Consider the following 13049-nt stretch of genomic DNA (forward strand, 5'->3'; position numbering starts at 1 on the left):
ATTAAGGTAGAGGAACAAATGTAGCTCTACATGTGTACACAGAGGGTAATTTGAAACCATGTCACTGGCATACCTGTTTAGTCATTTTCAAGCAACCAAGTGTTAAGTAGTAGGGCTGGCAAGGTGGTCCTTGTTACTGAGCCCAGTGAGCGGAGCTGGAAGCCTTGAACCCACATAGTGGAAGAAGAAAACCCTGAGAGTTCTACTCTGATCTCTAAGTGTACCCCACAGTGTGGGTGGACTGTGCACATAAACACATACAAGTAAATATCTCTCCTAAAAAGACTCACACATTAATCTTTGTTCATTTGTAAAATGATCCTTACACACACCTTAAGGCAAAGGCTTCATCTTTGCTGGTTTTCTTTTGATATTTTATTGTATTTTTCATTTATTTTACTTTATGTAATGCTGGGGAGAGAACTCAAGAGCGTTGAAAATTTATGAGTGCCCTACTGATTACCAGCATTCCTCAAAGTCTTCTTTAAAAATACCAGCCTTACTTACATGGCTGCTAGTAGACCCTAAAAGTTCTAGATCCCTCTCCACAGACATGGCACTTCCCCTGCAAAGGTTGGGTATAGGACAAGACCAGTAAAATTAACACACAAGAAAGGGGTGCTGTGAAGTACTGATGTCACACATTTATAGGGAGTCCATGTGGAATCCTCAGTGGTGCCCCTGCTTTTGCTGAAAAAGACTCCAAATGCTTCTGCCAGGGAAGCATGCTAGGTACTTGGGTTATTTGCAAGATGTATTTGGTAACACTGCTTTGAGATGAACCGGATCTCTCCCCCTGCACCAAATTTTCAGTTAGGCTGTTTCTGAAAGGTGATACATAACACAATTTTAAAATTGTTTCTTTCGGGCCAGTCTACTGTTTGTGGTGAGTTGATATGGGACCATGTAAAGCAGTGTTCTTTAGCATAAGAAATCATAGAGTTTAGCACACAGATTGGAGCAAAAGGAGAAAACACAAATCAGAAGTAATAAGACACAGTCTTACTATACTGCTGTCTAACTTCTCTGGCCAGCCTTGTGTACACTAGAGCAGTATTTGGCATTTTATATGGCCGTTGTTTTCTTTTGTGTCATTTTCCCAATCACAGAATAATCTGTAATTACTAAGCTCATTTGCAGAGGAGAACACTTAGACCCAAATATCTTGACTAATTAGTTGAAAGTTACATAACAGATAAATGATGTTGAACCAAATCGCTTTATTCACTGATTTACTCCCAATTTTATCTATTCCTAATTTAGGAAAAAAATGTGCCACCCACAGTGTTATTGTCCTTACAGACATATCTTGAAACACACAATTAAAGCGTGAAAATAACAAGGAAAGAATATATGCGAGTATACATGGGAAACTCAGAGCCGTGACACTGATCTCAGAAAAGAGGGTTCTTTCTGGAGCTGGGCATCCTGGTGTGCACCTTTAGTCCCAGGACTCAGGAGGCAGAGGCAGGTGGATCTCTGTGAGTTGAAGGCCAGGCTGTTCTGCATGGTGAATTCCAAGGCAGCCAGAGCTAGCTAGAGAGGCCCTGACTAGAAAGAAAGAAAGAAAGAAAGAAAGAAAGAAAGAAAGAAAGAAAGAAAGAAAGAAAGAAAGAAAGGAAGGAAGGAAGGAAGGAAGGAAGGAAGGAAGGAAGGAAGGAAGGAAGGAAGAAAGAAAGAAAGAAAGAAAGAAAGAAAGAAAGAGGAAGGAAGAAAACAAAAACAAAAAATAAAATAACAAACCAACAAACAAACAAACAAACAAAGAACAAATGGTTTCCAGAGATGACATCTAATCCAAACCTTATACACTGGGGTGTGTAGGGCAGTAGGTTACATAAGGTCAGTATTAAATTTAGAAAAGCATCAGCAGACAGAACACTCCAACACTCCAAGAGGTAGAGCCAGTTGTCTAACCAGGAGCCAGCATATTGTCTCTTGATTTGAAGTGTCTAGAACAGGCAGGTGGTCAGATTTTTTGCCTTGATTTGAATGTATAAGAGGAAGAATCTAAAGAAATTGTGTCTTTGTGGAAAAAGATGATCTAGATGCTCATGCCAGGAGATGGGGAAGGATAAGAACCCAAGCAATAATGAGAACGGAAGGGAAGAAATGTGATCAGGAAATATTTAGGAGACACTGTGATGATTAGAAAAGAAAGGACAGCAATCCCAGACCTGGGGTTGCACCATGAGGAGGGGGTAGAAACACTGACTGACAGCTACACTTTGTGTGTGTGGAGTGGCTGACTGACAAGTCTGAAATGGTATTTGATATGTAAAACTGTTACTCACACAGAGGTACTCTGACGAATTTGAAGATTAGTGCTATAAGGACTGAATGCTGGGAAAGCACGACATTTAACAGAATGGAAAAGATGGACAAACAGTACACACGGACAGACCCATGGCTCCAGCTGCACGTGTAGCAGAGGATGGTCTTGTTGGGCACCAATGAGAGGAGATGCCCTTGGTCCCGCCAAGGCTTGATGCTTCGGTGTAGGAGAATGTCAGGGTGGGGAGGTGGGAGGGGTGGGGAGTAGGGAGCACCCTCATAGAAGCAGGGGTGACGTGCTGGGATGAGGGGTCATGGAGGGGAATCTGGGAAAGAGGATAGCATTCAACATGTAAATAAAACATATCCAATTAAAAACAAAGATGGAACAAATGACTAGGAAGAGAAGAACCAGAGAGAGGAGGAAAGCCATAGAAGGCAGAGACTGAAGATGGTCACGGTGGTTTAGGCATGTAATCCAGCACTCTGAGAAATTGAGGCAGGAGGTTCACTAGAAGCTCAAGACCAGCTCAGGCCACAAAGTGAGAAGCTTTCTCAAAAAGAGAAAGAAAACAGACTGAAACAATCAACAGATATAATAAGAGTGACTCTTCTCCATTGGGTTGGGTTGGGCAATTGGCGGCCATTGTGGCCAGGGCAATGCTGGTTTCCAGTTTTTTGGTGGCATACAAAGTACTCATGATTTATGGAACAAAATAAGGTAGTAGAGAAAAGAGACCTCAGACATTCACTTTCTGTTCTTCCTGAGAAATTTTCCGTGAAAACCACAATAAAGGTGGGTGTTTTGTTTTTAGGGTTTCTTTTTCTTTTTTTTTTTTTTTTTGGTGGGGATGTTGGTTTTGTTTTGTTTTGTTTATTGTTGTTTTGGAGGGTGCACATGCTGATGCCTGCATTATATCTGCACCATGTGTGTGCCTGGTGCCTGTGGAGGTCAGAAGAGGGAGTTAGATTCACTAGAACTAGAGTTACATAGAGTTTCAAGCAACAGGAAATTCAAACCAGGGCCTCTATAAGAATGGCAGCTGAACCATCTCACCAAAGCTATGGTAGATTTTATAGTCACTTTCTCATTCCTGTGAGGAAAAATACCCTGACAAGGAATACCTGACAAAAGCAACTCAAGGGGAAAGGTTTACTTTGGTTTGCAGTTCTAGAGGGACACAGGCTGGTAAGGTGGCAGATGGCTGGTGACATTGCATCTGTATTCAGGAAACAGAATCAACAGGAAGTGGAGCCAGGTTATAAAAACTCATGGCCTGTCCCACAGTAGCCAGCTTACTACAGCAAGGCTCCACTTCCCAAAGGCTAAACAACCTTCCCAAACAGCCATACCAGCATTTAAATATTTTACAATCAAACCACAAAGGCAAAGATTTAAGTATTGCTGTAGACTAAGAAGAGAAAAAGTCTGAGAAAAGAAAGTGTTCAGAGAGTTAAGTTGCCTAACGTCAACATTTCTAACATGTATATAAATTGCTACTTTCATATATTATAGATAATATAAGAGAGCCTTCCACACAGAACTTACATACATAGATGAAAGTAAAAGAAATAAATTATCCAATATTTTTCCCAGTTGAAACATGTTATTATAGTAAATGTTTAGGATTTTATATGGTCATTTTAATCATTAATATTTAAACTACCATATGATAATTAAATATCCATAAAATGTCATATCATTTACATTATAATCATAAAAATTAGTAACATTTTCATACTTAATTCAGGTTAAGCTTTTACTTAAAGTGGCTCTACTAAAAAAAAATCTAAAGCTTTTAGATGTGTTATTGTTTTCAACTAAGGGATCTAAGCCTTCAGTGTGTACAAATTCTTTTGGTTACCTGATGTCTTCTAGAGCTGGAAAATGGTAAATGATCAAAGTGAGCCAGATATATTTTCACTTTGAAACTGAGAAAAGTCACCACACTGGAGTCACGGAACATGTGAAAATTAAGCTGGTAACAACTTGGAAGCTACATCCCCACTGGATAGCTTTCACAGTAATATATAGAGGATGCTATGTAGGCTACTAGGAGAATAAAGAACCAACTCTCTTACCCAGCTGTGAGCTCAACAAGCTACAAGAATGCAGTACAAACCCACGAGCACAGTAGTGGCATGGGTTGAGGGAGTAAGCAACCACTTTTCCCCTTTAGATGTAAGGATTGAGCTATAAGACATAATTTATACCTGACACTACTAACTGGGTCAACAGTTCATGGCTGGCTAGGTCCCCGGCCCTAAGAGAGACTGCTACTATTACTCTGCTAAATGGACATAGTTAGAAACTGCCCCTCATCAGAGAAACTGTTTTCAGTAGATGGTGATGAGTCTAGACACCCACAACTGATTACTATGTAAAGAATAAGTGTTCAGTTCTAGATAAGACACTTGTATGACACCTTTCCCACTAAGGCTTGAGAACCATCTCGGAAGGGGGAGTGACAGAAAGAACGTAAGAGCCGGAGGAAGTAAGCACCTGGAGAGACCAGGCTAGCCAGCATTCCAGCAGGGACAGGAGAGGGAGTCATGAAATTCCGCCCCTGGATAAGGAGCTGTGACGGCTGTGGGAGATGTGGAATCTTCTTCAGCAATGCAGCCCACGTATATACAGGCAGCAGCATGTATGGACTCAAAAGTGAACCCAGTGGGCTTAGAAAAAAAGGAGGTTTAAAAGGGGGGGGGGAAGAAGGAGAAAAAGCAGCAGCAGCAGCTCATGAAGTTGGGAGGGGAAAGAGATAAGGGGAGAAGGAGAAAGAGCAGAAGTTGTAGATTTTACCAAAAGTTGTAGATTTTACCAAAATGAATCATATGCATATAAAACTCCCAAACATTAAAAAAGAGTAAATTCAACTTAGCTTTTCTTAATTGTCTTGAATTTCCATACCGCTTTATAGATTATATTTTCAGAGCACAGAATTCTTGATTTTCCACTTTTATCCAAATTTGTTGTATTGTACCAGAAATGAATCATAGTCTTAAAAGTAATACATAATCTCTCAGCTCACACTTATTTCTAGTATCATTCATAGACTTTTTTAACCTGGCCTTTTGTTGTCCTTTGTGGTTAGTGAAGATAAAGAGAGTATGTAACAATACAGCCAAAGGAGATGAGAAGTAGCATTTATCTCCTTTAATAACTAGAAGTATGATTACATGAGTTGTCTCTTGCTTAATCAGTTAGGGTTTAGAGTGTCCATTATTAAATGTCACACACCAAACCATTTCACTGGCTCATAATTGCATGTATTTTTACAAATACTGCTTTAAATCATTGGGTGGACAAAGAATTCCCAACGTTCTAACTTGGTATTCAATAACTAATATCATTAAATCATTTTTTGTAATTTTGTCATGTTACTGTGTTCTTCATAAGAAAAATTATGCCTCTTACCTTGAGAAGCTATTTATAGTTAAATCTGTATATTTTGAATTACATAATGATAAAGGATTTCACCCTTTCACCTAAAACATTTATGAAGTACTATATACACACAGTTGTCATAATACTATATAAGATTGCTCTGAAGATTAAATGAGACAACACATAAAGATCTAACACAATTCTTGAAAACATAAGTCTTTCAGTAATAATAAGTACTTTTGCTCTTAAAATTCAAGAGAGAGAGCTGGAAAAGCAGTTCTCTGGCTTTGTAAAGATGCTTTCTGAGTTCAACCCTGGTTTCCACATGGTTTGAGAGAACCAACTTTCATGATCTGTCCTTTGATCTCAATGCCATAGCTTGTATATTTGCACACATAAGTAAATGAATAAATATTTATTTATTTATAAACATTTTATATAAACACATGACTTGTATACTCATACATAAATATATATGTATTATTATTTTGAAGATTCAAGGGAAGAAAGGTTCCCTGGTGGACTTTTTTTCTTTTAAGATTTGTTTATTATGTATACAGTATTCTGCCTGCATGCATGCCTACACACCAGAAGAGGGCACCAGATCTTATTACAGGTGGTTGTGAGTCACCAGGTGGTTGCTGGGAATTGAACTCAGGACCTCTGGAAAAGAAGTCAGTGCTTTTAACCTCTGAGCCATCTCCCCAGCCCCCTGATGGACTTTTTTAATGAAATGTTTTATCTTCTTTTTTAGCTATATAGAGCCTTTTTAGGTGTAGTCCATTTTAAGCTATAATATGTTATAGTCAAAACGCATAAAAAATGAAATATCCTTGAAACTTAAATGCATATGGGGACTGGAAAAATAGTTTCAAAGTTAAGAACACTGGCTACTCTTCCAGAGGACTGAGGCTCAATTTTTAGCACCTACACAGAAGATAAAAATCATCTGTAAATCAAGTCCCAGGGGATCCAACACTTTTTTTTGGCCTCTGTGATTACCAGGCATGCTCATGGTATATGGGCATACTTGTAAACAAGACACTCATACACATAAGTACATTTTTTTAATTTTCGAAAAAAAATAGATGCCCGTTTCTCAGTCCAAAAGACAGATTAAAGTTAAACCTATCGAATGTGCTGCAGGAAGTGTGATATTGTTGGGCAGTTTCCCTGTGGATGATTTTATCAAGATTCTCACCATAGCCAAACATAGATGGAGACTTGGACTTGAGTTTCTTCCCGGCCACCCAGGATCACACTTAGCAAACTCCTCACTGGAAAAACAACTCAGAATGACTCTACAAAATGCAGGACTCCATAACCCTGGAATGGCAGGAGGTATATATGTCAAGCTGCTATGCACTAGGGAAAAAGAATGAAAATTTTATGTCAACTACAATGGTGCTCAAAATAAAGATACAGGAACTCTGGTGTCATGATGCATGCCTCTCATCCTAGCACAGAGACAGAAGATACTCAGTTTCAGGTTGACATAGGCAAGACCCTGTCTCAAAATAATAGTGATAATAAAATAATGATGATGGTGGTGATGATAATGATGGTGATGGTGGTGATGATAACGATCCAGGGGTGGGGAAAGCTGAGTTGTGTATCATAAAGCAATTCTGTCCATGGTATATCCTATAAAACACGAGCTAAGAAGGCATGTGGGAGTGTGACTGAGAATAGTGACCAAGTAGAAATACTACATTCATCTCTTTGATAAAAAAATATTTAATAAGAATGCGTAATTTGTTAACAACCCATTCTGGAGAGTGGGTATGTTAGGATTATTTTGTTATGTTGATAGATAGATAGATAGATAGATAGATAGATAGATAGATAGATAGATAGATAGACAGACAGACAGACAGACAGACAGACAGATAGATAGATAGGTGATACAGATATATATATAGACAGACAGACAGAGATAGACCAGATCATTAATAGTAGCAAATGCTGGAGGAAATTGTTGGTAGTGTCCTTATAACTAGTTCAAGTTAGTAGGTTGGTAAGTTGATCTTTCCAGCTGAACTGACTTAAGTGAACATCTTTTTAAGAAGATGCAGGATCATTTATGTTCACTTTGGACAAATCCATGTAACAAATATATGAAGCGTTCTACATGGTATGCCTAGAAATGTAACACTCAAAGGTGGATAACTAAGTGTCTGTAAAGCACAGAAAAATACAAAGTATAGGAATTGTCAGGCCATTGTGTATAGATAAAGCCCAGGGAACACTGTGGTAAGTGGAAAGACTTCATCTAAAGGCATTCCACTGTAGTTAAAGTGTGCTTTCTCCCACAGCTGCAAATTTCCGATCTCCATGTAGATGCTGAAATAGGACTTAATTCTTGGGAGCCCATAGCAATAGATAGCTTGCTATAGGAGTTGGCTTCAGCCACTTTCCGATCAATTCTCCTGATGGGATAAATGCCAATAGATTGCCTGCATATTCAGAAAACTGAGGAGTAAGATTTATATATGTAAACAAGGAGCAATAAGGTAGGTAGGCAGAGACTGTATAGCCACGGAGAATTGCATGGCTGCAGTAGAACACACCAGCTTCATTAATACCATTTTTTTAATGGCACATGTGGTATGTTATTCATGGAATGCTGAGCAGAGAGCAGTAGTCAGACACTTCTAAGACAGATGTGGCAAAGCCAGCCTCAGCCGTAACAAGGTAATTTCTTACCCATACACCAAAATTTAGCTTTCATTTTTTTGCTCAATTCTACATAGCTGAGATGATCCAGAAAGGGCGGAGGGAGCTCCCTAGTGGCCAGAGCGTGCAGTTCATCCCCAGTGTCCTTTGCCACAGCCTGTTTTCTGATAGGAAGCACAGCTTTGGAGGCCACAGAGCTCCTGAGCAAGAATACAGAAGAAGCACACAGTGGCGTGGGCTTCCTGTGTTAATCTTAGCGGTGGTGTTACTTTAATCATCAGCATTCGGTGGTGGGAACCCCCAGGGGATGCTTTATCGCCTGAACTTTCCAAATGTGAATCTAGATTGACTTTCTCTGGTAGAATTGATATTTTTGTCTTCTGATTAGGGAATTAAATTGAGGCTTTTGTTCCTTTAATTTGTTAATTTAGCATGTTGTTTTCATTAATTCCAGAAGTGGGAAGCTAAACAACCATTTAGAAGCTGCTATTCACGAGGCCATGAGTGAACTGGACAAAATGTCTGGGACTGTAAGTTAATTTATTTTTTTTCCATTATTCTAGTTTCTTTGAAAATAAATTGCATTAAAACTTCTTTGTTAAAATCTCTTGAACACTGTGAAGCGACTCTCAGAGCAAAACTAAACTGCTAGGCAAGGAAAAGACCCGTGGAAGCAAAGCATGTAGGGAAAGGAGCCTGTATTTTATTTAATTGAGATAAGTAACTTTTGTTTTCTTAAAAAAGTTCATTAAGTGTCAGCAGCAATATGGTGAGGTCCCAACCCCAGCTTTTTGCCTTTGACTCTGAGTAGCCGTGTCCACAATTGTAGCCAAAATATTCAGCAATGCAACTTTATCCATTTTATAAAAAGTGAAATAAAAAGTCAATTTCAAGGGTGTATTAATTTCTTATTTTCCTTCTGCTACCTTAAAACTGAAATGCATTTTACAAATTTGTTACTATTAACTGTAAATATTGTGGTTAAGGATGTCCTTTCTCTTCACAAATTTTATTGAACTATGTGTCCATCCAGTAGTTTGAGATGAGAAAAGTAAAGCTTTCTCACATAAATATAATCTTAGCAATCTCTTTAAAGTAAGAATTATTTCAGGCTGTATAGGATTGACAAGTCATTTACTTAGCTCATCTGAACCTAACAACCCACCCAATGGCTGCTCAGTGATGTGTAGCACTTGGCGGGCCTCAAGATGTTGCCAGTGGGGTAGGTCATAGAAATGTGTTCATCTAACCACGATTGATTGCATGGCACTGAGTTTCCTGGTAAACTTGTAGGTCTAGACCAGTAGCCATCAACTCAGCAACCTCTAGGACTAGGCACAGAGCTTCTGTCAGTAAAGAGGACCAGGAATGAGAGTACAACAGTTCTAGAATTGAGAGTTGCCAACAGATATGCCGCTGAGACTATGGAGGTCCCAGCCCTAGGCTGTGGCTCACTTGATTCTGGTGCCTGCTGAGGAGGGTGCTACTCCACTCAGACACTTCCAGGCCTAGGTCCCTTCTCTGTGGAGTTGCCCTCCATCCTTGGGACCTTGATGTGTTCCATGTCCGAATATCCTTTGCATCCTGCTCGATAATAACGAGAGAGAAGGCATGAAGACATGTCAGCATAGCTCCTCTGAGCCCAGACGGCCTCAACTCAAGTGGGTCAGGAAATGCATTAAACGGTTTACCTTCTCAAGGAAAAGATAAAAATGGGTTGGCCTTCATTTCCTTACTTTCTGCCTTGGTACGTTTGGCCTTTGTGGCCACCAGGCATTGGCACCTAATGAGGTCATCTTGGCATGCGTTCTTCAGAAGCACTTTTTCCTTCACAATGAACAGAGTTGTGAGAAGAGGCATTGGAGTTGTCTCAATTCTCTTGAGAACCGAAAACTGAAATTTCTCATGTTTACAATGGTTTCAAAGGTATTAAAGCACTTGTACACACACAAACATTAAAAAAACACTGTACAGCTAGTAAAACATGTTTTCAGGCTGTAGTTGATCCACAAACAACTAATTTGCTGTTATGGATGAAGATTCTTTCCTCAATTACATAACTCCTCATTTCTGAATTTTAGATGTGCTTGTTTTAAAAAATATGTGTGGAAAGGCTCTGAAGAAAGGCAGTCTGGGAAGCTTAGAGGATTGCCTTAATGTTTTAAATACTATTTGTAAAAAGAATTTTACCTTTGACTAAAGACAGACAATATTTGGTACTGTGTAAACTTTATTTTAATTGGCTCATTGCTGGTAATTGAATCTAGGGCTTTGGCAAGCACTTGCAGTTAACTGTCTCCAACCCTTAAACATTATAATCTAAACACATGATTGTTTAAATCAATCAGTGGTTAAACCAACTGATTGTTTTCCTAGTCCTGTGACATCATGTTAATAGGTAAAAATCATCTGCAATAGCATTATTTAGATCATGGGAATTGGTCAATACTGCAGTGCATTTGTTTCCAAATGCTAGCTGTCTAACATTTACCTTGGCTACAGCTTTAGGTCTACACTGCCTTCTGGGTCTTACTTCATTCTCTGACATCAGTAGCCATGTTACAACCTGGGAGATCTGATTATTAACTTCCTGTCCCTCAAAAAGTATGTGGTATCATTCAACCCTTTCTGAATGTGACATATAGGATTAAATGCCTCTAGTTCCTTTATTGATATGTACCAGTGCATTGTATTACTGACTCTTCCCAGTTTACACAAACCCAGACCTGCCAGTGAACAGCAGTGATGTTCTATTGCCCGCCGATGCTTCCCATGAACAGAAATCCTTGGACTGAGCTACGTGCACACGTTCTGATCTTTGACACTTTGCAGTAGTTATAAAACAAGTAGTGTTACAAAAAGATGAATGCTTGGTGTCGTTTGCCTGTGATCTCTGGGACACAGATTGTTGAGCCAGGGATCTCTGTCTGGCAGGTCCGCAGCTCCTGTGTGCTGCACTGTTCACTGGAGTCTTCTGCTGTTGCTCTGTTAGCTTTTACTGTGTCCCATCCCTTGTTAAGACAGTGTACCTACAGAGTCAGGTCTTCGTGACGTTTTAAAGTGTCTCGGCACATAGTGATTCCAGGTGAAGCAGACTGTTTCTCTGCCCGATTTCTTTATCAGAAGTCATGTGGTATTTGCGATTTCAATCTTCCTGTTGTTTTTTTCTCTGCCTTCTTATTTCCAGGTTCACCAAATCCCACAGGGTGAGAGACAAATGAGGCCCCCCAAACCCAAGAGGAGGAAGATCTCCAGATAACAGAGACTGTTTCACTGACTCACAGTGTTTATCAAAGGAGCATGCACAGACACACCTGTATGAAGGTATTGATAACGGCCACTGTTAGAGCAATCGGTAAACTATGGCAGATAGCCACCACCACCACAGGGCCCTAAAGGGAACAGTGACGGAGCTGTGCATTGATCAGGAAGGAAAATGAATGTCGAAAACAGAACAGAACAATCAAAATCCCTGTATGAACAAAGCGGTAAATGGCCGAGTGATGGCTGAGAAACGTTTTCTATCATACTAAAATTGTGATTATAAGAAATAGTCCAAATGTTTCTGAAGAATTTTCAGTGTTGTATATAGAAAATACAGAATTTCATGGTGATATTAGAAATGTAAATAGTGTACAATATTGTCATGTACAAGCATACTTAATGCACACTTTATCTTTTATTGTACAAAGAAATAGTGTACAAAAATCTTTGGTTTCTATGGAGTACACCTACCAGAGACTACCAGTGTAAAGTGATAAATAAAAATACAACCTAAATGCTTTTCTATGATAATGTAAACGATGCTGGCTTTGTATTTAATGGCAGAGAAAGTGATGATGTAATACACACGTCATGGCATACACTGCACACCACTGAGTGCTCATTCATAATGTCTCTTTAGACAGCCCAGAAACAATAGACTGAGTTTTGGGTGTCTAGGAAGCCTCCAGATTTCTGAAGAGAGAAATGCTTGTGGGCCTAAATCAAGAATTCAGGATCTCAACCATTTGTTACATTTTTATTGTTTTATAGTTTTATACATTTTTATGATGAATTTGAGTCATTCTCCCTCCTCCACCCCTCCTTTATCTCCTCGCTCTTACCAACCAGTGTTCTCCTACTTTGATAAGTTCCTGTGCCTGACCTACTGAGGTTCATTAGAACACCTCGAATGCGTGTGGGGGAGGGATATATTTACTGCCACAAGGGTAACTTGTCTCTGGCTACACCAGTAGAGAAAATGAGAGGACCAGTCAGCAATCATTAACTGCTAATAGTCCACATGGGGCCCCTTCACCATCCATGGTGAAACAGTACCATGTTCAGTCCCATGTGGGTCTTGGGCAGATAACCACAGCTGCAGTGATTTCATGGGTGGAACGGTCATGACACATTCGGAGCACACCTCCCTGTCCTCTGGCTTCTACGGTCTCTCCACCCTGTTTCCTATCTTGGAAAGGTGATATGGCTGTCCATATCATACAGCTGTCCCATTCGGGACATTTTTCAAAGAGAATAGGTTTTATAAAATTAAAAAAAAAACTTAGATGAACTATTTTACTCAATCATTTATTTATTAGTCTTTGATGGCCCCCTGTTGATCATTTTTTATCAGTGATGCTCAGAATCAAAGAGTTTGGTTTTTGTTTTGTATTGGTTGTTTGGTTTTTTTTTTTTTTTTTTTTTGCACATATCTGACAAAGTGAAA

At 39.4% G+C, this 13049-nt stretch overlaps 1 protein-coding gene across 1 annotated transcript in view; it reads left to right on the forward strand.

Annotated features, from left to right (window-relative positions):
- MBD5 (methyl-CpG binding domain protein 5) overlaps positions 1-12000 on the forward strand; it is a 211605-nt gene extending 199605 nt beyond the window's left edge. Inside the window, exons 14-15 of the mRNA XM_080927275.1 lie at positions 8793-8868; positions 11526-12000. Of these exons, the coding sequence (XP_080783401.1) occupies positions 8793-8868; positions 11526-11597 (148 nt within the window). The 3' untranslated portion in view covers positions 11598-12000. The remainder of the gene's footprint in view (positions 1-8792; positions 8869-11525) is intronic.
- Positions 12001-13049: the final 1049 nt, after the last annotated feature.

The sequence above is a fragment of the Micromys minutus genome, assembly GCF_963924665.1.
Source record: "Micromys minutus genome assembly, chromosome: 13".
Taxonomy (NCBI): domain Eukaryota; kingdom Metazoa; phylum Chordata; class Mammalia; order Rodentia; family Muridae; genus Micromys; species Micromys minutus.